This window comes from Panthera leo, chromosome C1 (genome assembly GCF_018350215.1).
Source record: "Panthera leo isolate Ple1 chromosome C1, P.leo_Ple1_pat1.1, whole genome shotgun sequence".
In the NCBI taxonomy this organism is placed as follows: Eukaryota; Metazoa; Chordata; class Mammalia; order Carnivora; family Felidae; genus Panthera; species Panthera leo.
In genome coordinates this window covers 44,153,804-44,176,350 of record NC_056686.1, presented here as the reverse complement: position 1 = coordinate 44,176,350, position 22,547 = coordinate 44,153,804, and the positions used below count along the sequence as shown (strand labels likewise).

The 22,547-nt window shown below is 56.7% G+C and overlaps 1 protein-coding gene across 1 annotated transcript; it reads right to left on the bottom strand.

Annotated features, from left to right (window-relative positions):
- Positions 1-5,691: 5,691 nt before the first annotated feature.
- BSND (barttin CLCNK type accessory subunit beta) lies at positions 5,692-16,198 on the bottom strand. The gene is made up of 5 exons (XM_042951749.1): positions 16,022-16,198; positions 9,058-9,152; positions 8,995-9,007; positions 7,411-7,673; positions 5,692-6,488 (listed from the first exon to the last, which is right to left on the bottom strand). The coding sequence occupies exons 1-5, from the start codon at positions 16,196-16,198 to the stop codon at positions 6,074-6,076; spliced, it is 963 nt and encodes a 320-aa protein (XP_042807683.1). The 3' UTR covers positions 5,692-6,073.
- Between the last annotated feature and the right edge of the window lie 6,349 nt (positions 16,199-22,547).

Sequence of the window (22,547 nt, the reverse complement as noted above, 5' to 3'; positions counted from 1 at the left end):
TCTCTCTCTCTCTCTCAAAAATGGGTGTTGGGGATGGTTGCACGACGGTGTGGACACCTTAACATCAGTGACTGTTCACTCAGAAAGCGTGAAGATAGCAAGTTTTATGTTATGTGCCTTTTACCGCAGTAAAAAAAGAAAGAAAGACTCAGTCATTGATGTAACAGGCATTTATTGAGGGCCTGTTGTGTCGCAAGGACTGAGTTAGGCACTGAGGACGCAGTGGTGAACCTAATAGGCGTCGTCCTTGCCTTCGGGGAGCTGAGGGTCTAATGAGGAAAGCGGAAAGACACCAAAAGGATCCCCAAGTAAATGTGGCGGGACAGCTTTCGGGTAGGCTGGCCAGGAGAGGAGTGTGGCCCTGTGAGAGCAGGGGAAGTCGGCCAGAAGAGTCGCCATGTTTATGCCGCCATGTTTCTATGTTGCATAGCCGTAGCTGATCAGCCAGTCTCCTGTTGCTGGACGTTGAGCAAGGCCACAGGTAACACCCTTCTGTCGGTCCATCTCGGCACCCCTGATTAGTTCCTCGGCATGAGCTCCCGCGTGTGGCCTTGCAGAGCACGGGGTGGGCGGTGCTGAGACGCTCCCCGCCCGCCACACGTTGACCCCCCCCGCCAGAGCCTGTGTCCTCTCCTTTCCCACCAGCAGTGTAAGAAACAGCCCTGTCCCTCCACGCTCCGCTAACACCACCCGTCGTGACCCTCTTTACGAAATGGGCCCGATGTCCTGAGTAAAATACGGGTTCTTGGTGTTTTCAGTGTGCATTCCTTGGATCATTCCTGAAGCCGACCGTGTTTTTCCCTTTGTCTCTTTTACGGGGTGGCAGATCTTTCCGGTGGCTGCACTCTTTTCTCTTTCCCTGCCTGGTTGTTAGCTCTCTCTGTAAAGAACGGTAACCTCTGTCTGTCAGATGTGACTGCTCATTCTTTGGGCGGCTCCGAGTGTCCCAGGTCCTCCTTCTACGGACACTGTAGCTTGTCCTGGTCAGTCCCGTCGGCCGGGCCTTCCGCACCTGCTCCAGGGAAGCATCCGCAGTCCACCTGATCGGGCCCCACCTACCCGCCCGTGTCCCCTGCAGCCTTTCTCATCCTATCCTAGGCTCCACGCACACCTACCCCTGGGCCAATTCCTGGAACGTGGTGGGGTGACTCGGGGCGCCCAGCCCTCGTTCCGGCCGGTCTCCCACCCCTTTCTTCCCTGGTGAACCCTTCAGGACTCAGCTCGGTTCGAGTTACCTCTCTGAGGAGCTCTTGTGAACTCCCCAGGCGGGGCCAGACCCCCACCGTGCTTCTCATGGGAGCGTGGGCCCCCCAGACGGGCACGGGTCAGATGCCTCTCTCTATCCCCAGGGCCTGGGACACGGGGTGACATCAAGCAGGGGCGTGATGAGTGTCTGTAGCCAGAATAGATGGAGGAAGGAAGGAATAATGAAGTCTACCCCTACCCTTCCCTGCCCCCAGGCTGGCTGATCAGGCATCCGAGGCCTACAGCTGCCCACCTACCCCCCACTGCTTCAAGTCTGCTCCTGTCCGGGTTTAAATGTGGAGGATGTGCAGGTGGCCTGGGAAATTTTCACCCTGTGAAAAACCACCTGTGGGACCCGATATCTGACCTGGGCACTTTCTGGGTCTCTTGGGCCCTCACTGCCCTTCCCCCCGCTAAGCAGTCTCTGAACTAGGCTGCCTTGGCCAGGACTCTGGTGTCTCCCACAGAAGATCCCGCCTCTAACCAAGGGTTCCCCGTTCTGCACGGCGGGGCTTGTGGTCCGCCTTGGGGAATCTAGGAGACTGGATCCCCCAAGCTTCAGTCCTGACCTGACATCCACCCAGGATTGCCATCACTCTCCGACTGCCAATTTGTAAGCAGGACAGAGCAGATCCACACTGTGCAGACGAGGACACGGAGGCCCAGAGTGGGAAGGAAGGACTTGCTGACATTGTTCAAGCACCTGCTGTGCGCCAGACACGTGATATCCCTTAATTCTCCATGACGTCCTCCCCATTGTGTAAATGTGGACACTGAGGCTCAGAGAGGGACGGCGACTTGTCCAAAGTCACACAGCAAGGAACTGGCAGAGGCTGAGTGCAAGTCCAGGGTGTGGGATTTTTTTTTTTAATTTTTTTTTAACGTTTATTTATTTTTGAGACAGAGAGCATGAACGGGGGAGGGTCAGAGAGAGAGGGAGACACAGAATCTGAAACAGGCTCCAGGCTCTGAGCGGTCAGCACAGAGCCCGACGCAGGGCTCGAACTCACGGACCGCGAGATCATGACCCGAGCCGAAGTCGGATGCCCAACCAACTGAGCCACCCAGGCACCCCCAGGGTGTGGGATTTAGAACAAACATGTCATAGGTGGGGCTGATGGATCTGTCCCCAGGGCAGTTGTGAGGACCAGTTGGGATAAAAGGCACAGTGTTTAAGGACTGTTAATAAAAGTGAAATCTTGTCTGTGTCCACCTAGTCACATGGCGAACAGGGACAGAAGCCCAGGGGAGGCTGCAACCTGCCCAAGGTCAGGGCAAGCCCAAGCTCACTGCCCCCGGGACCACTTTTTTGTCCAGTTAAGGGCAGGGACTATCCCTCCAGGGCCTTTTCCTCCCCAGAGAGTGGAAACTTCCCAAGTCCCTCTGACCCAACTGGAGGGTGAAAAGAGCCGGAATTTCTGCCATGGTACATGGATCTGGAGCCTGGGGCTGTGGGCTGACATCCCCGGGCTCACCAAGGCCTCCAGACCTGAAGGGCACCCCACCCACCCCTGGACCATCATGAAGACCTCACCCGCCCTCCTCCCAGTTCATCAACCAGTGAGAGGGGCCGTCCCAGAGGCCCATGTTCTTAGAGGAGACTGAAAGTCGTCAAGGCCAAGGGAACAGAGCGCAGCGATGGGATTTCAGGTGTAACAAGCCAGCGAGGCAAATCATGGACTTTGGGAAGGTCAGAGCCAAATGGAACGAGAGCCCCGCTGCCCCCTTGCTCGTCAAACTTTTAAAAAGCTGCAGACCCTTCCTTTCAAACGGAATCCACATCATGTTCTCCTCGGCACCCCCACGTCCCCATAGTCATTGGTAAGCCCCCCACAGAGGACCCCCAGGCAGTGAGCCCTGAGGAAGAAGAGCCTGGCAGCCAGGAGCCAGCCTGGCCCTCACAGCTAGGCCTCCAAGTCCTGTTGAACATGAACAATTTCACGGAACATCGGTATCAGGCGAAGGCCGCTCTGTGCCCATGACGGTCAAGGCAAATCAAGGCCACCGCGTAACTGTGGCTGAGCCCAGGCAAGCAGGAACACACAACACACAACACACAACACACAACACACAACACACAACAGTGAGCACACACCCGCCTCTCGTGGCTGGTCCGTGAGCTCTGCCCGTCTGCCAACGACCCAACGACAGCATTAGCTTGGGCCTAGCCTTCCCTCCTTCTAGATCGGACGGATTAATCAGAGGGTTAGTCCTGCTTCCCACCAGTACCCGGTGTGGGGCAGAGCCCCACTTCCCCAGACCCTCCCTCAAAACCCCTAACTCCTCAATAAGCTCTTTCTCACCCCCTCTGGGACATGGCTGCCTTGGGGTCTGTCGCCCTCACGGCCATAGTGAACCCAACTATTAACTATGCGTGAGCTCTGGGTGGGCTTCTCCCGCAGGGCACTGGCAGATGGATTCTATCAAACATCTAACTCTGCAAAAGTCAAAGGCAGGGGGCCATCTCACCTCCCTTTTGCACACGAGGAACGTGAGGGCCCCAGAGGCGACCAGACTTGCCCCAGTTTGCAGAGCGAGGTGAATACATAATTTATCCTTCAGCTGGGACAATTTTGATAGTGAAAGGGTCCACGAATAATAAGTGGGGACAGTGGGCATAGACCAGGACTGCCCAGCGCAGGCTATGAATACGGGATCCCCATCATGCTGCAAGACATGGGTGGGGGGGGACCCAGGACTGGCAAAGCCTGAGCCTCGCCATCTCTCTCTGCTGCCCCAACCACCCCCCCCCCGCCCCACGTGCCACTCCCCGGGATAGGGTTAGGCTCTCTGCTGGCGGGCCTGGCAGCCAGAGGCTCTGGGTTCTCTGGGGAACGCCCCGCAGTTGTGATTCAGGGGCACGGGCGGCTCCTGAGATTCTGTGCCACACAGCTGTCCCGCATGGTCACCGCACCGCGGGTGGTGTTCACTTTCCAGAGAGTGCCCACGGTGCCCGCCGGGCACGATGCCTTATTCATCCCGCCCAGAGAGGGGATGGGTGGTAGTTTCACATAAAAGAATTTGCAGGTGAAGGTGACCCCTTTAAACATCAAACACTTTATTTTAGCTGTTTGCCCAGACGCCCCTTCTGATGCAGGTCACCTGCTCCCCTGATGCTGCACCTTACTGTCCACTGTCTCAGGGCCACTGGCGGGAGCATGCGATGGCAGAGGGGAGGTGCCCCGCGGCGCCCTTCACCATAGAGGCTTTCCTACTGGGTGGGGGTGGTAATGACCCAGAATGAAGGGGGAGGTGCGTCTCCAGGGGCGTGTACTTCTGACTCAGCACAGGGCGCATCCCCCTCCCTCAGCCGAGACCCCCAACTCTAACCCAGAGGCCCCGGGTGCAAGTTCTGAGTGGGAAGCATTGTCACTGGCCTTCTCTCGGACGCTGCCACTGTCCATGCTGGGGCACACAGGTGTTGGCAGAGATCAGACTCATACAAGCATTACACCGGGAGGCTGCGGGACAGTGATAACTTCGGGGGTTGCTCAGGTAGCCTGAGCTAGTCGTCGCTGCATTCGATGGCCCCAGACAGTTGTGCAGCTGTCACTCTACTGCCCCCGGTGTGTCCACTGTCAACCCCTCGGCTCCCACCTTGGCTTGCACTCTGCACTCTGTTCCTAACTTACAAAATGCCAAGCTCAGTAGATCGTAAGCTCTTGGCGGGCAAGAACCTTCTAGGTTCGTGTCTCTCTCCCCCTAAAGAGTCCGGCGTAGTGTCTGGGACACCGTAGGTGCTCCGTAAACACCACCGGAATCAAGCTGAATCGAGCCAGGAGGCTTCGTTTCACCCACAGTCCCAAGCCAACGCAGATGTACTCTGCAGGGAAGGGGGTTTCTGTGGGGGCTTTTCTGCCCGCCTTTGTGACTCCTGTGCATGCCATTTGGAGGTCTGAATGCCAGAGAATGAAGGGGTGGGGGGCTGAGAGTTCAGGGATGGCGATGGGGGCAGCCACCTGCAAAAGGCTCTGCTTAGGCTTGTAAGCCTTCAGTGACCACTGGCCGGAGCGCAGGAGATACTGAGGTGAGGAGAGTTAACCTCGAGGAGAGTTAGCCTCGAGCAGCCAGCCCTGCTCCGGCGGTAAGTGTTCGAGGCCCGAGGGTGGCACAGAGGAGCCAGAAGTAACTCGTTCCGGGAGGCGGTGACACCAGGCGAAGCTTTCAGAGGAGGGACATCTGTGCCAGGGTCTGAAGGCTGAGCATGAAGTTGCCAAGACATGCAAGGAAGCAAAGGGCACGCTGGTGGAGGGGACAGCTTAGGACGTGGTAGTGGGAGGGGGGCGTGGAATTAGAGAGAGGAGGTTGTGGCGTGGGGCCGGCCAGGGGGACAGTCGGAGGTCAGCAGAGGCGACTCATGGAAGGTTTTGGATCTGGGGCCGAGGGGGCCACAGGAGGAACGTGGGCAGACGGCGTGGTTCGCTCCGAATGGGGCGTGGGGCAGGATGGGGGGGTGGGGGGCGGGGAGCGGGATCGGGAACCCTGAGAGGCCTTCACAGAGGATCAGGGTAGCACCAAGTTGGGTCCTGCTCAGAGGCCAGCTTTGGGGGGAGGCAGAAAAGGCCCCAGCGGCAGCGAATCTTCTCAGTGAATCACAGCGTACCTTCAAAGCTTCACCACAGGAAACTAACAGCTGGAGAGCAACGGTCCACTGACAGCAAACATCCCCTCCCCATGTACTTCTTGGAGCCCCCAGAGTGCTCTCGGGTCCACTGTCTTGTGCAAACCTCCACACAGCCCCATTTGGCAGACAGGGGCATCGAGGCCCTGTGAGGTGGCATGAGGGTTAGCAGTGGTGCAGGGCTAGAACCCGGGGAGTGGTCCCATCTCAGCCCTGGGCGTCGGGCTCAAAGCCCAGCTCCTTGTCCGGAAGGGGGTCCCCAGGGCTGTCCGGCAGCCCATAGTACAAGTCTTCCCCTTCCTGCTCTGGCTCCTCCGTGCCTATGTCTGAAGACTCCTCTTCCTCCTTCTTTGTCCTTTGGGACTGCTGCCCATAGCTGGACAGGGCGGTATCCCACCATTGCCGCTCTGGAGGTGCGTCCTCTGACGTGGGGGCGTCGATCAGGGCAAAGTCATGGAAGCGGTCCAGCGGGCACTTGCAGGCCCAGGGCTCCCCGGGTGGGGGGTGAGGCTCGTCCTCCTCAGGCGGAGATGGGTTGAGGCTGCCTTCCTCATTGGAGCCCACATCCAGGTCATCTTGGAAGGAAGCCAGGGGTGCAGGGCCCTGGGGACAGGCCCAGAGGCTGCAGGAGCAAAGGCCGAGAGGGTGAGGGTAGCCCTGAGTCAGAGTGCCTGGGTCCAAATTCCAGCCACTGGCTGCAAGGCCCGGGGCAGGTGAGTTCACCTGTCTGGGCCTCAGTTTCCTCCCCTGTAAAGTGGGAGAAGTAATCGTACTCACTCCTAGGGTTGTCTCAGAGGATTACAGCGCATAGTGGGTGCAAAGCACTTTGCACAATGCCTGGCACATAGTAGGTGCTCAAGAAATGGGCATTATTATGTTATTATCCACACCGGGTCCTTCCTCTGCCTCTCCAGCCACTCAGGGGTCACCTTCTGTTCCCTCGTCTGCCTCCCACATCAGACACGGAGCTCCTGAGGGGTGGGGGGCCTTCGGGGTGGGGGGCAGGCAGTAGGTTCCAGCAATGGCAGTAGGATAAATGAATAAATGGATGCAGGAGAAGCCCAGTTCATAAACAGCCAGGGAAGGGCTGGGTGGGGAGCGCCCTGCCGGAGGTCCCAGAGCACCTCAGCAACAGAGCCCGCATTTGAACTCAGGTCGTCAGGCTCCCTGCCCCCAGGGGAACTCACAATGAGCATTCAGAGAGTGCAGGGGGCGGTGGTGGGCCTGGTACTTGAAAGCACTGTCCCAGTTCTCACAACAACCCTCTGAGGTAGGAGTGATGATTCCCACGTGGGGGAACTGAGGCCCAGGGGGATAAGAAGCTCACCAAGGCTACGCAGGAGAGGAGCTGGGATTCGAACCCGGGCCCGGCTGACCAAGCTCAGACTCATGCATCTGCTACATCTGCTGCCTCTCAGGGTGTCCCCACCCCCATGCCCTCTCTGGTCCCAGATGTTCCCCCACCAGCCATCAGTGGCCTACAGCCCCTCCTCCTTCACCCCAGAACTGGGCAGCATCCCCACTCCTGCACTCCGTGCACTCACCCAAGCCTGCTCTCAGTCGGGCTTCTCTCTTCCCCGTCCTCATCTGAGCCCCTGTGGATGACCACCGCAGCCTCTATCCAGGCCTGAGCCTCACAAGGGCCACCTTCTCCTCCACCACTGGCTCCCAGCTGCGGCTGTCCCGGCTCAGGGGCCAGCAGGGGACGGGGGTCCTCATGGTAGCCCATGACCTTCATCTGGATGTGGCTGAAGTCAGGCAGGCTCTGGTCATAGGCGGCTTCCTCCCACAGCCTGACGTATGGGGGCTGGGAGCTGGGTGGCGCACAGCAGACAGCGGAGACAGGACAGACAGTTAGGTGGGCAAAGGTCCACACAGGAGGAGACATCGGCGTTCCCCCCTCTTCCCCCGGCCCCCCTGTTCTGGACATCCGGTCTCCCCAGGTCTCCAAGAAGCCTTTGGGGGGATGTAACTGTACCCAGTTCGTGGATAAGAACACTGAGGCCAAGAAGGCGTGCCTCGGACAGCAGGTGGCAGAGCTAGGGCTCCAGCCATCATGTTCTCTATGCTGTCTGCAGCCCCTCCGGAAAGTGAGGTTCGGAGCCTAGCTCCCTCACCCAGGATCACACAGGTGAGCCCAGAACTCAGAGCAGCCTGAGCAGCAGCTCTGTGCAGTGGCCCTTCCTGTGGGACCGATCCCGAGGCTGACCCCTGTGCCCACCCAGGGTCTAGCCACCTCACTCCCCTGGGGACATTCGGTCACTCTGTGCGCCAGGAACAGAAAACACCATCCCTGCCTCCTTCCCTAGGCAACGCAGACAGTTCCAGGGCCCTGGTCACAGACCCTGGACGTGCAGCTTAGCGCTCTGAGCACAGAGCCACAACCTCCAGGGCTGGGGAGGGTGGCCGGTCCCACTCCCTCTCCAGGGTCTGGCCCATCACTGACTCCCTACGAGGTTTAAGGCCTGTGGTTGTCCTTTCTGAGCCTCAGTTTCCACATCTGTATAAAGGGCCTGACCCCCCGATCCCCCCCACTTCACAGGGTCTCTATGAGGACTGAAGGAAGTCACGAATGCATTACCGGTTTAGCCTCTGGTGCAAAGGAAGCGGTTCCTACGAATGGTGACACGCTTAGGGAGAGGGCCTACCATGTACCAGGTTCTGTTCTCAGCACTTTGCTTATATTATCTCACCTATCTCTCCCCGAAGCCCTAGGAGAAAGGTGCTATCAGTACCCCTATTTTGCAGGCGGGGCAAAGAGAGATAAGTCGCTTTCCCCAAATCCCACACGGCTGTGCTTGGCCATCGACATGCCCCTTGTTTGCCGTCACAAGGCATAGTAGCCGTCACAGCTATTTGGGATTTGGGGCCACACCTGTTCTTGATTTCTGGCCCCACCACTACGTCACTCCAAGACAGGGCAAAGTCCCTGAGCCTCAGTTTCCTCATCTGTAAAGTGGGAATAATAATGCCTACGTCGTAGAATTGAGAGTTCAGAACAATCCCCGATTATTAATAGCATGCTCCCAGTGCGTGGGGAGGCAAAGCGGGAACCTGCGGCAAAGCAGAGGAGACACCGCCCGCCCCTCCCATCACTCCATCACTCTCCTCTGTAAGAGGAGGCTGGCCTGGCCTGAGGGGCTGCCGCTGCCCCCCACCCCCACCCCCACCCCCGAGGGCCTGGCACCTACCTCTTCATCTCGGAGGCGAGCCCATTCTCCAGCAGGCCCAGTGACTTTGGGGACAGGTTGCCTTGGAAGTCAGAGTCAGCGGGTATGAAGGTGATCTGCGAAGCAAAGGAGAAAAGGCTTCTCTGCAGCTCCCCTGCCCATCCTGACCAGGGGGGCCCTCGCCCCGCCGCCGTGTGACAGGAGAGGGGCCGGCTCAGGACCCAGCAGCGGCAGGGGCGGCGGGAGAAGAGGGGGAGGGTGTTTGGATCTCTAGGCTTCTACTCCCACCAGGATCTTCATTTCACCCAAAAGACATTTATTGAGCACCAGCTGTGTGTCAAGCATGCTCCTTGGCCCTAGGGGGCAGCAGTGAGCAAATGAGACAAACATCCCTGCGCTGGAGGAGGTGGTGTCTTCTCATTTCCCGGGGTCCTCGTCCAGTGCCCAGAATGTGCCTGGCACACAGTGGGTGCTTCATCCATATCTGGCCCGTGAGTGGAAAGCAGATCATTGTCATCGATTTCTGGGCACAGAGGCTGCGGCAGGGGAAGGGAAGGGAATGGCTGACGTTGCACCCGCTAGTCCCTGTCCTTGAACTTTCAGGGATCAAGAGGTCTCTGCAGGTGCAGCAGATGGGGTGGGCATCTGGTGGCAGAGGGGAGGCAGGTCATAAAGGAGGCAGTGGGATGAGACAGAGGGAGCCCTGCTTTGGGGGATCCAGGAGACCGGGGAGATTCCTCCCTCGGGCAGCTCATCCCTCCTCTCAGAGCCTCTACGTGCTCCTCTGTAAAATGGGCTAGCCTCGAAGAGATATTTGCAGCGTTGTTCACAACAGCCGAAAGGTGGAAGCAACTCGAGTGTCCAACAACAGATGAATAGATAAAATGCGGTACATACATGCAGTGGACCGTCATTCGGCCTTAAAAAGGAGGGAGGGTCTAACACAGGCTACGACATGGATGAACCTTGAAGAAATAAGCCAGTAACAGGGGCGCCATGGGTGGCTCCATAGGTTGAGCGTCCGACTTCAGCACAGGTCACGATCTCACGGTTTGTGAGTCCAAGCCCCACATCGGGCTCGCTGATGTCAGCCTGTCAGCACGGAGCCCACTTCGGATCCTCTATCCCCCTCTCCCTGCCCCTCCCCTGCTTGTGCTGTCTCAAAAATACACATTAAAAAAAAATAAGCCAGTAACAAAAAGACAAATTCTGTACCAGTCCACTTGTATGAGGTGCCTTCAATAGTCAAAGTCATAGAGACAGAGAATAGAATGGCAGTTGCCACAGACTGGAGGGAGGGGGGTGGGGAGTTATTGTTTAATGGGCGTAATAGAGTTTCAGTTTTGCAAGATGAAAAGGGCTGTGGAGATCGGTTGCACAACAATGTGAATTTAATTAACCCTACTTCAAAATGGTTAAGACAGCAAACTTCATGCGATGTGTATCTTACCACCATGTTTGTTAAATGGGGCTAGCGAGACCCGTCTCCTGGGGTTGCTGTGTGGATTCCATGAGACAACGTATGAGGAATTCCCCAGAACAATGCTGGGCACATAGGGGCCGCTCGGTAAACCATAGTTTGATGCTACGGGGGATGAAGCTGTCTGGCCTCTCTGAGTCTGCTGTCCTCAACTGAAAATCCGTTCAACAAATATGTGATGAGACCCCACTGTAATATACGAGAGTCATGAATAGTCTCTCTCTTCCTACAGAGCGCGATAAGTAAAAGACACTTGTTTGCACCGCAAAAGCTCCCTCCTGCTGGGGAGCAGGGGATGATGGGTAGAGGGGTTCTTAGAACTCCTATGAGTGGTAAGCTTCCCCCCAAATGTCTAGAAATAAGGCAAGGGTCTTGGTATCTTCCACACCTACCAAGGATGCCCTGCACTTGCCAGCTGGCTCTGTACTTCTTAGAAGCTGCCCATTCCTCTATCTCATTACCTCATGGCTCAGTCACCACCTCCCTCCCTTCCTCCTCCTCCTCCTCCGCCTCCTCCTTCTCCTCCTCTTCCTCAACAACACGATTAGCACCCCACAATCACCACCACTACCATCATCTCTTTCACCGTCACCATCGTGTCACAACCACACCACCATCGTCACCGTCACCACCACCACTATCATCATCTCCATCAACATCATCACCTTCACCATCACCACCTCCACAGTCATAATCTCCATCAACATCATCAGTATATCCTTACCATCACCATCACCACCACCATCACCACCATCATCACCACCATCATCATCATTATCACCATCATCATCTCCATCAACATCATCACCATCACCATCACCATCTCCACAGTCATAATCTCCATCAACATCATCAGTATATCCTTACCGTCACCATCACCACCACCATCACCACCATCATCATCATTATCACCATCATCATCTCCATCAACATCATCTCCATCACCATCACCACCACCATCATCATCATTATCACCATCATCATCTCCATCAACATCATCACCATCACCATCACCATCTCCACAGTCATAATCTCCATCAACATCATCAGTATATCCTTACCGTCACCATCACCACCACCATCACCACCATCATCATCATTATCACCATCATCATCTCCATCAACATCATCTCCATCACCATCACCACCACCATCACCGCCATCATCATCATTATCACCATCATCATCTCCATCAACATCCTCTCCATCACCATCACCACCACCATCACCACCATCATCATCATTATCACCATCATCATCTCCATCATCATCATCTCCATCAACATCATCACCTTCAGCATCACCACCTCCACAGTCATAATCTCCATCAACATCATCAGTATATCCTTACCATCACCATCACCACCACCATCACCACCATCATCATCATTATCACCATCATCATCTCCATCAACATCATCTCCATCACCATCACCACCACCATCACCACCACCATCATCATCACCATCATCTCCATCAACATCATCACCATCACCACCATCATCATTATCACCATCATCATCTCCATTAACATCATCTCCATCAACATCATCACCATCACCATCACCACCATCATCATCTCCATCAACATCATCTCCATCAACATCATCACCACCACCATCACCACCATCATCATCATTATCACCATCATCATCTCCATCATTATCATCTCCATCAACATCATCACCACCACCATCACCACCATCGTCATCATTATCACCATCATCATCTCCATCAACATCATCACCATCACCATCACCACCATCATCATCTCCATCAACATCATCTCCATCACCATCACCACCATCACCATCTCCATCAACATCATCACCATCACCATCACCACCATCATCATCTCCATCAACATCATCTCCATCACCATCACCACCATCACCATCTCCATCAACATCATCTCCATCAACATCATCACCATCACCACCATCATCTCCATCAACACCACTATCATCATCACGATTACCTTCATCATCATCATGATACACCATCACTACTGTCACCACAGTGGAAAGCCTGAGGGGGAAGGAAAGGCTGGAGCATGTTAGAACACAAGTCCTTTTAAGAGAGGAACAGGCAGAGTTGAAACTGGTGAGGGGATACCAGACTACGAGGACCCCAGAACATCAGACTAAGGAGTTCAGTCTTTACCCAGAAGCAATGGGAGCCCTGGAGGAGTCCTCGGCAGACGAGGACACGGGCAGATTTGTGTTCAGGCAGAGCAGTGAGCAGTCCCCAAAGGGAGGTGGCAGAGGGAGCGAGGGAGACCTATAGAGAGGACAGATTCATCAGCCGCCAATTGGGGGCCTGGTCCCGGGCTCCGGGAGAGCCAGCAGGAGAGGGATTTGGGGGAACTGTGGGTAGAAACAGAAGCCAGACAGGGAGAGGCCCTGCTTTCTCTGCCAGCCCTTCCCTTCTCCCAGGAGCCCTGCCTCACCTCAGCCTACGGGCACAGCATCCCTGCTGCCCCATCTACCCGATTTGCCCCAATTCCTCTGCCTCTGTCATGCCTGAGGTCCAGCCGACCACCACATCTGACCAAGTGTACTTCAGAAATTCCATGAGATAAACTCAGGAGACGTGCCAGTGCTATGCCCGGCCACAGCAGGCCCTGCACATGTGATGAACTAGTTCTTCTCGGTTCCTACAGGCTTGGGTTCAAATTCTGCCTCAGTCCAGGGGCCCACCATCTCTCACCTGGACCGGTGAGGAGTAGTCTTCCTCCACTGGCCTGGTTGCCCCCGAACCTCCATCCTTTCAGATGTCAGCCTGGGAACTTTCCTGAACTGCAAGGCTAATCGTGTCCCCAGGCCCCGTGGAGCTGAGCCCTCTCCGTCTCCACCTTCCTTCCAACCTTCCCCTTGCAGCAGTCACGTCGACCCACTCCCCCTGCCCTTTTACCTCGTGTCTTGGGTCACGCTGTTCCTCCTTCCTGGAAAGTCCCTCCCCATCTTCTCTGCCTGGTGGACTTCTACTTAACCTACAGAGGCCAGCTCGTCTTCTCCGTGAAGCCTGCTCTCTCCCCATCGGGCAGAAAATGGTCTCCCCCATGAGACCCCCAGCCCCTCAGGACAGGGACCGCTTCATTCACGTTACTCTCATATCTTAACTGGCTGATTCCGTTCCCTTATATCTGTGTTTGCTTCAACCCGGAAAATTCCCATTTGTCGGGCACTGAGAGGCAGGGGAGAATGGGCCCCGACGGCCCAGGCCCTGAGACAATGTGGGAGGCTGGGGCCTCTCCTCCGGCGACACCTCCCCAGCCAACAACACACCTTCCTTCCCGGCCTCGGTATGCCAGCTCGCACAGCCTGCGTCTCTGAAACACACACCCACACAGCCCCGCACCGGTGCTCACACGCCTGCACACACGTTCAGAGGCCTGCCCGACGCCACACACGCCAATTCTGAGGACGAGAGTGTGATACGGGGCCCCCACATACAAGACCTCCCTGACTCCTCCCCCTGGGCCATGCGAGGCTCCCGGAGGTGGGGGGCAGCCCCTGCCAAGGTCACAGAAGAGGGGCGTAGGGAGGAGGGAGTTGCCTCTAGGCCCGGTAGACACCAAAGCGGGCGCTGCCTCCACAGCAGCTGAACACGTGGATCTATCAACAGTTACTCATTAATACCCAGTAAGATTCCCTCTCCCCTCGCTCCCTCACTCCCCACCGCCACCCGGGCCCTCACCTGCCCCCCAGAGCCAACCTCGGGTAAAGGGGGAGAGGGCAGGAAGGACACCGCCCTCCACACCCCTGCTGTCCCCTCGCCGGGCCCCAGGATGCAGCCTCCTCTCTGGGAGGAGGGTGACAACGGAGGTGGTGACACAGGTGGCAGGGGCCCCGAGGACCTCTTCTCCTGGTGACCTCCACTCAGGGCATTGCACAGACAGAGGCTAGTTGACTGTAAACTGCCCGGTGAATGACTACAAACCAGTCTAGACCGCCCCAGCACCAAACACACTGACAGCCCGGGGCTGGCCCACAGAGGGGGCAGGGCTGGGGAGAGCCAGGTCCCGGCCCCCAGGAGCTTCCTCCCTCCCTCCCTCCTCCCCTGAACCCCTGAGCACAGCCACCCAGGTGGGAGGGAGGAGGGGGGGTGCGGGTTGTGGGGGCTGCCTGGGGCCCGGAGCCCTACATGTCAGGACCCGCAGGGCCCTTCGATGCACCCCCTTTCCGGCACCCTATGCCTGACACACGCGTTGTACAAATGAGGAAACTGAGGCTCAGCGAAGGAAGGGGTTTGCCCAGAGTCTTCCAGACGGTTGGAGACAGAGCCCAAGTTAGAATCCATGCTTCTCTCCTTGTCTCCCTGGGTCTGTCTGACCAGCTGTGTGACCTTGGAAAAGTCACTCATCCTGCCTGGGCACTGACAGATCACAACGCCTGACATGCCCCACACATTGCTGGGGGAGACCATTAACAGTGCGATTAGAAGCCCTTCTCCTAAATACAGCACCCTACAGTTTATAAAACATTCCTACATCCCATCTCTTCTCTGTTATTCATAATAACTCTGGGAGGCTGGGAGAAATAAAAGCTTGGGGCCCATTTTACAGATGAAAGAAACTGAGGTTCAGACACTCAAAGGTCACACAGAAAGTTTGAGACAGAGCAGGAACTAGAACTCAGGACTCCCAAACCAGTGCTCTTCTCATCATTAAGTCGCTCATAAGGCTAGGAGTACATAAAACCGAAGAAGAGAGCACTGCCCAAGCCACACGGTCAAAGTTACCCCTGACCCACCCTAGAACTCTCAGCGGCTCTGGGACACAGGGATAGCCCTCGGAGGTGGACACACACATCAGAGCTCTAAGCCCCAACTTGGACACTTAGGGGCTGAGGGACCTCACTTCCTGAGCCCAGTGCCTCTCCACTCTAAAATGGAACTACAGGGGCACCTGGGTGGCTCAGTCGCTTAGGCCGCCAACTTGAGCTCAAGTCATGATCTCACGGTTCGTGGGTTCGAGCCCCGCGTCTGCACGTTGGCAAAGAGCCTGCTTGGGATTCTCTCTCTTTCCCCTTCTCTGGCCCCTTCTTTCTCCCTCTCTCTCTCTCTGCCCCCCCCCCCCCCTCACTCTCTCTCTCTCTCTCAAAAATCAATACATAAACTTAAAAGATAAGAGAATACGGAACTACAAACGGTACCAAAAAGCGCAGGATGAGGACAACCGCACCGTGCGTGCAGGGATGCCTGGCAGGCAGCAAACGCTCCTTAATATTGATGTCAAGCACATGATTGTGCGTGGGGTTTCACTGTGTCTCCCACAGGGCTCAGGGCTCCGGGTCCAGGGGGCTTCTGATCAATCCTGATGAGGAGGAAGGGATGGACGGATGGATGGATGGATGCTCATGAGGGCAGAGGGAAGAAAAGAGAGTAAAACAGGGGAGGAGGAAAAGACCAGTGAAGGAGGGGGCGCTATGCGGGGAACAGAGGCAGGGCCCCCGAGCTCCCTGGGCCCGGGCCCGCAGCCCATCTGAGGCCACCCCCACCTACCTTGGGGTAGCACTGGCACATGCTCCAGACGACGCCCCCGATCACCATGACGCAGCCCATGGCGTAGAAGGTGCCGTAGACCTGGGGCCGGTCGTGGCTCATGAGGAACGTGCCGAGGGCCAGCAGGAAGAGCCCCAGCACAATGAAGCCGATGCGGAAGGTCTTCTCATCAGCCATGGCTGCCTGGGGGGCCGGGGAACCAGGGCACACGCCCGCACACACCCACACAGAGAAGGAGGGCGCTCCGGGACCACCGGGGACTGGGCTTCGGGTGGAAGGGAGGGCGGCAACCTCCGGGTCCAGCTCCAGTCGGGGGTGCACAGCTCAACCCGGCTGCAGGAGCTACGCTTCGATGGGCCAGGGCCGCCCCCCCCCCCACCTTGACTCCCTCTCGCCTTCCCTCTGGGCCCGGCCAGAGCCTGTGTGCGTGTGTGTGCGCGTGTGAATCTGGGCGAGGGAGAACATGAGGGAGGGAGCAGGGGAGGTTTCAGGGGCTGGGCCCCGGCCAAGGCTTTGACATCACCTCATTTGCCTGCGTGGGGCTGAGCTGGGCTGGACGGGTGGCCCCACACCGTCCGGCCACGGGAAGCAGGGCACAAAGAGGCCCCGGCCGAAAGACGTTAGCAGGCCGCTGGACGATTCCAGAGCCCCACGGGCTAGCATTTGAGGGTCCTGAAGAACTCTGGACTCTTCAAGGTCGTGTGCCCCTCTGGGGTTCAGGAATAATGGCTCCTATTTGCTGGACGGCGGCTGCATGCATGACACTGTTCTAAACGTGCCACAGGTTTTAACCCAATGAGGAGAATCCCGGGAGGCAACTACTCCTACCCCCACGCTACAAATGAGGACAGAGGGGTAAATCGCCCAAGGTCACACAGGCAGAGCAACTAGAATCTGAACCCAGAGGCTCTGCACCTGGCGACCATGTGATATTGCCTAACTGTAGATGAAAATTTGCAGGGCGCGCTCTGGGGGCCAGGCTTGGATACTGGTTCCTCTATTGGGGGGGGGGGGGGCAGTGTGCCCTTGATTAAATTACTTCTCTGTGTCTCAGTTTTCCTCCTCTGTACGACGGGGATAATAACAGCACCTCCCAGGACCAGTGCGACCGCCAGGCCTGGCTTCCCTGGGTTCCTCGTTCCTTTCTCATACCCTGTGCTCCCCTGCTTACAAAGAGCTGCCCCCTAGAAAGTCTCTGTGCATTAATGCCCCTGTAGGGTGTGAATGACTGACACCCTGACCTAGGAAGATGCCTTAATTCTAAGAATGGCATTTTTTAAATGTTTGAGAGAGAGAGAGTGAGAGAGAGAGAGACAGAGAGTACACGTGGAGGAGGGGCAGAGAGAGAGGGAGACACAGAATCCGAAGCGGGCTCCAGGCTCCGAGCTGTCGGCACCGAGCCCTACGTGGGGCTCCAACCCACGAACCGTGAGATCATGACCTGAGCCAAAGTCCGATGCTTAACCGACTGAGCCACTAGGCGCCCCTAAGAATGGCATTCTCGTGTTGGGGTGTCAGTCCTGGGAACAGGCTGATGGGACACATCAGATTCCTTCATGGGACTATATGGAAACAAAGGCCATCAGGATCTCTAAAAGAAAATGGTAACTTGTAGTTCCTAACAGGGTTGAGTTGCCACCGCGGGACACAAGGCTTTCAGATGGTATTGTGACTTAGTAGGTTTGGGGGGGGGGGAGGAGGGGGGTTCTGTTTGTTGTCACCACCTTCTCCCTCCTCCCCATCTTGAGCTGTGCTCGCTCCGGGGCACCACACCTGCGCTCCCACCCTCTTCCTGGTGCTATGGCTTGCAAACGCTTTTTCCAGGGGAGGCTTGGTGGGGGGGGGGGGGGGGGGGGGGGGGGAAGGAGAGGGGGAGGGATCCCCTGTAATAGACCCTCACAGTGAGAGGTTGCTGAGGGGTCAAGAAAGGCTGAGAGTCACCTGGTCACATCCAAGTTTGACTCCCCAGGTGAACTTGGGCTGGTGGCTCCACTCTGGACTTGAGACTTGTCACCTGAACACCACAGGTGGTTATCAGGCCACCTCCTAGGTACCGGGCAAGGCAGTGACCTAATGGAGGAACAAGTGCTTTGCAATCTGATTATCAACCTGGCCGGACCCTCCAGGGCAGTACTATTATCATCTTAAAGAGGCTCAGAGAACGGAAGCGACAAGCGCCCTTTCCAGAAGAGGGGCTTCAGCCCTTGCGGGCAGGTCCTGGCGCAGGCAGGCAGGGAGTGGATCTGCGTGGTCGCCGTCCAGCAGGAGCCTCTCGCGCCCCCTGGTGGCCGTCGTAGCACCCGCTCTGCAAGACGCTCACGGTCCGGGCAATCAGGCCTTCTCTGCCCCTCAGCCCACGTTATCCCGCCCGTTTCACAGGCGAGGAAACCGAGCCTGGGGAGTGGCAGGGACTGGCCAATATCTCCCTAAACTGGGTCGGTGGCTAAACGAGGACCGGGACCCGTGCAGCCCCAGCCCCAGTGTAGATGAATCTGGTCCTTAGACTTTCAGGGAAAGCCTCCCAAGTCACCAGAGCATTTTCCTCTGCGCCCCACCTTTTAGTTCCTCGCCATGACGCAGCCTCCTTTCCCCCTTTTCTCTTAAAAAAAAAGGGGGGGGGGAGCGACAAGTAAGCTCTGGGACAAGTATGTGGTCAGTACAATGGGTCTGATGTCACCTCTTCCACAGAGCCGCGGTGACGGTTCAAGGGGAACATGTTTGTCCGGAGCGTTGGAAACGTTCGGCCCTCCGTGCTTCCCGCTCCCCTCCCACCTGCTGGTGGCCTTCACCCTCCTCCCAACCTCGAGGGCGGTCGTGGGAGCAGCGGTTCAGAGGTCTGTCATCTTCCAGCAGAGGGCGCGCTAACCGCTGTTTCCTTCCTCTAAGATGCATTCAGGATCCTCTGGAAATCCTCGGAGGCGTGGGGGGGGGGGGGGGGGGGGGGGAAGAGGGCAGATCACACCCATTTGACAGATGCAGAAACTGAGGCTCATGGAGGCAACACCTGTAAATAGAGCCAAGAATTCAAACCAGGTCCCCAGTCAGTCTCTTGCTGAGCACCTACTACACACACTCTGTGAAGTGTGAGGGAGGCGCTCTGATAAATACGGGCTTTCAGAGAGTGATGGCGCTTGGGGGGCACAGTAAGATAAAAGCTCTGAGACGTGGGTGAGGTCCAGTATATGCACAAAGCAGAGTGAGGGATAGACTGGCGGGGGGTGGGGGGAGCTGGGGAGGTGGGAGGAATGAAGGGACAGATTCATAGAAGGGATCCTTGAGAAGTCATTTGGAGTTCTGTCAGGGCAGGAAAGGCAGTTCCGACAAGGAGATCAGCAAGTGCAAAGGCCCAGGGGCAAGCAAGCACTGACACATGGCTGGAGCCAAAACTTTTGGTGCCATGCACCTCCCCACCCCTCCACTCCCCTACCTCCTCAGACCTGCCCCCCCCAAGTCGACTCCATCCTTCCAGCATTATTCAGGCCATCACCTGGATATCCTGGCCAGCATCCTTACCTCCCCTCTCACATCCGCATCCTGTTGGCCCTACCTCTAAGACATAAGAATCCAATCACTTTTCACCCCCAACTGCTGCTCATCACTCAGGTCCCAGCCCCCATCATCTCTGTCTCCCTAATCGTCTCTGCTTCTACCCTTGCCCCCCGAAGCCTCTTTTCAACCCAAATGCCAGGTCAGACCATGTCACTGCTCTGCTCAGAACCCTGGAAGGGGGCCCCGTTTTATCAGAGTAAATGCCAGATACCTCAAAATGGCCCCCAGGCCCTGGATAATTTGCCCGTGCCGCCCACCCCCTCTGCCCTCTGAGCCCATCTCCTGCCCTGCCCCCTCTCACTGGACCCCAGCGCCCTGGCTCCGTGCTTTTCTCAGGACACAAGGCACCCCAAGGCCTTTGCACCTGCTGTTCCTTCTGCCTGCAAAACTCTTCCTCCAGACACTTGCATGCCCCCCCCCCCCGCCGCCTGCACCTCCTTCAAGCTTTTGTCCAAATGTCATCTTCATGTTGAGGCCTCCCTGCTGTGACATCTAAAACTGCAGAGGGGTGCCTGGGTGGCTCGGTCGGTTAAGCGTCCGACTTCGGCTCAGGTCATGATCTCACAGTCCGTGAGTTCGAGCCCCGCGTCGGGCTCTGTGCTGACAGCTCAGAGCCTGGAGCCTGTTTCAGATTCTGTGTCTCCCTCTCTCTCTGCCCCTCCCCTGTTCATGCTCTGCCTCTCTCTGTCTCAAAAATAAATAAACGTTTAAAAAATAAAAATAAAAAAAAATAATAAAACTGCAGAACCCCGCCCCCCCCCCACCCTGCCGCCGAGGTGTTCCCTGTCCTCTCTACCAATTTACTTTTCTCCATAGTACTCGTCCCCATCTATCATGCTATATACACTATTTATTTGCCTTGTCTCTTGTCTCTTTGCTTTGTGCACTGTTGTATCCCCAGAGGCTAGAACCGGCTAGGCTCTCCCCTGATATTGGGGAAGGGAGGGATGGGTAGAAGTTCCACCAGAGAGGGAGGCCAGAAAGGGAAGCACGGGCAGGGGGGCCTCCTGGGGTCATGCCAAGGTATCTGACATCTCTGAGAGGCCAACGTGGGGTCTCTAAAGGGGGTACGCAGGGGAGGGTAACATGGATTAGATTTTAATTCTACAATTATTCTCTGGTTCCAAAAACAGGTTGGAAGAAGCAAAACAGGGTGGTGGAAGAGAGGAGCAGTTGCCAGGCTCTAGCAGAAGCCTAGGGAGAGGAAAATTAAAGTGAACAATTTTTAGGAGCGATTAGTTGCTGAGGGTAGGGGCCAGGGGGTAGCTAGGGAGTTTCCTACTGGAAAATTTAGGACTGATTTGAGGTGGCGTGCTTTAGGGGGCAGGGTGACCAGCCAGCCCAGAGGGAAACAGAAGCCTGGGAGGAGCCCAGGGACAGCTTGGGAGGGGCCTGATGTCCCAGGCCCAGCGGCAGCACCACATATAAACCCTGAGTGGTGGGTGAAGAAACCAGACGGCTGCATCCAGGAGGCAAGAGTCCAGGAAGCAAGCTGGTGCCTACTGGGGGCTGTGGGAGTGGCAGACCCAGCCTCACGGGGCTCCCCCGTCCTGCACCCTGCCGGAGGGTCCCCAGTTGACAGGCCACTGTGGCTCAGAAGGGGACGGTGGCTTGCCTCGCAAGGAGACTGGCTCTGTGGTCTGGCTCGGCCTCCAAGACACTGGTGACCTTGAACAAGTCACTGCCCCTAGTGGGGGCTCTTACAGATAAGCCCCACCCACCCCTGCCGCCTCCAGCTCCCGCTGCTGGCTCCCTGACCCACCTGGCTGGGGAGATTCCTCGGTTTAGGGGAAGGAGGGAATCTGGGCTCTGCGTCCAGAGCCCTGCGTCCCCTGGGCTCTGGGGTCCCAGCCTGGGACCCCATTAACTCCTTAGGAATTGCAGAGATCTGATAAATCCCCCTTCCCCATCCTCATGATACGTGTGGGACTCTGAAGAGTGTGTGTGTGTGTGTGTAACCAGCTCAGCATCACACAGGAAGGGGAGGGTGGAGGCGGGATTCCAATGTATGTCTCCACAATAGTGGGAAGGGTCGGGGCAGACGGGAGAGAAAGAGAGGAAGGGAAGGAGGCAGGAGTCGGTGATGGGGAGGGAGAACATTACAGAAGAGCCACAAGATCTGGCTCGCGTGGCTGAGAGGGCCCAAGAATGAGAACAGTAGCGACATCTATCCCTTCGGTCCGTCGGCGAATATTTGCTGAGCACCTCCACGTGCCAGGCGCCGTTTCTAGGCCTCAGGGACACCGAGGTAAAGGAAAGAAATACCTCTGTTCTAGCAGAGTTTCCTGATGGAGAGAAACATACAATAAACAAAGAAACGAGAACCAATTTTAAAAGGTAAGATGTTAAACGGTGACAGGCGTTATTTAAACAATAGAGTGGGGGGGCTGGGGGCTTCTGTGTTACCGGAGTGCTCAAGGAGTTCATGGGAAGGGGGGCACAGAGGGATGGGATGGAGGTGAGGAGTGGGCTGTGGGAGAGGGAGAAGGCAAGTGCAAGGACCCTCTGCAGCCAGAGCAAGGGCTCAGTTTCCTTGCCTGCTAAATGGGAACACCACCTGTAGCAAGGCAGCCTTGATGATGTGAAAGGATGGCATACAGTAGGCCCTCAGGGAATGCTGCCCCGATCCAGCTGACTGAGCCCTGGGGCTTGCTGTGTGGCCCTGGGAAGGTTACTTAACCTCTCGGAGCTGGCTTTCTCAGCTGGCGAATGGGGGGAGGTAGAAAAGAAGGATGCAGAATGGAGCTGGGAAGAAAATAGACATTTCTGCCATGATCTGGAAAGTAAGGGTAGGTAATGAGCTCCCTGTCCCAGGAGGTATGGGAGCAGAGACCAACTGTGCGCTAATCGACACCTGCCATGGGGTTAAGACGTGCACTTGTTATTTGATGCATTAGTACTGCGCCTACAGGGTCAACGCGAGCTCACAACGCCAGCTGCTACCGTCTCGTCTATCTGTCACAACCCAGCTCCTCAG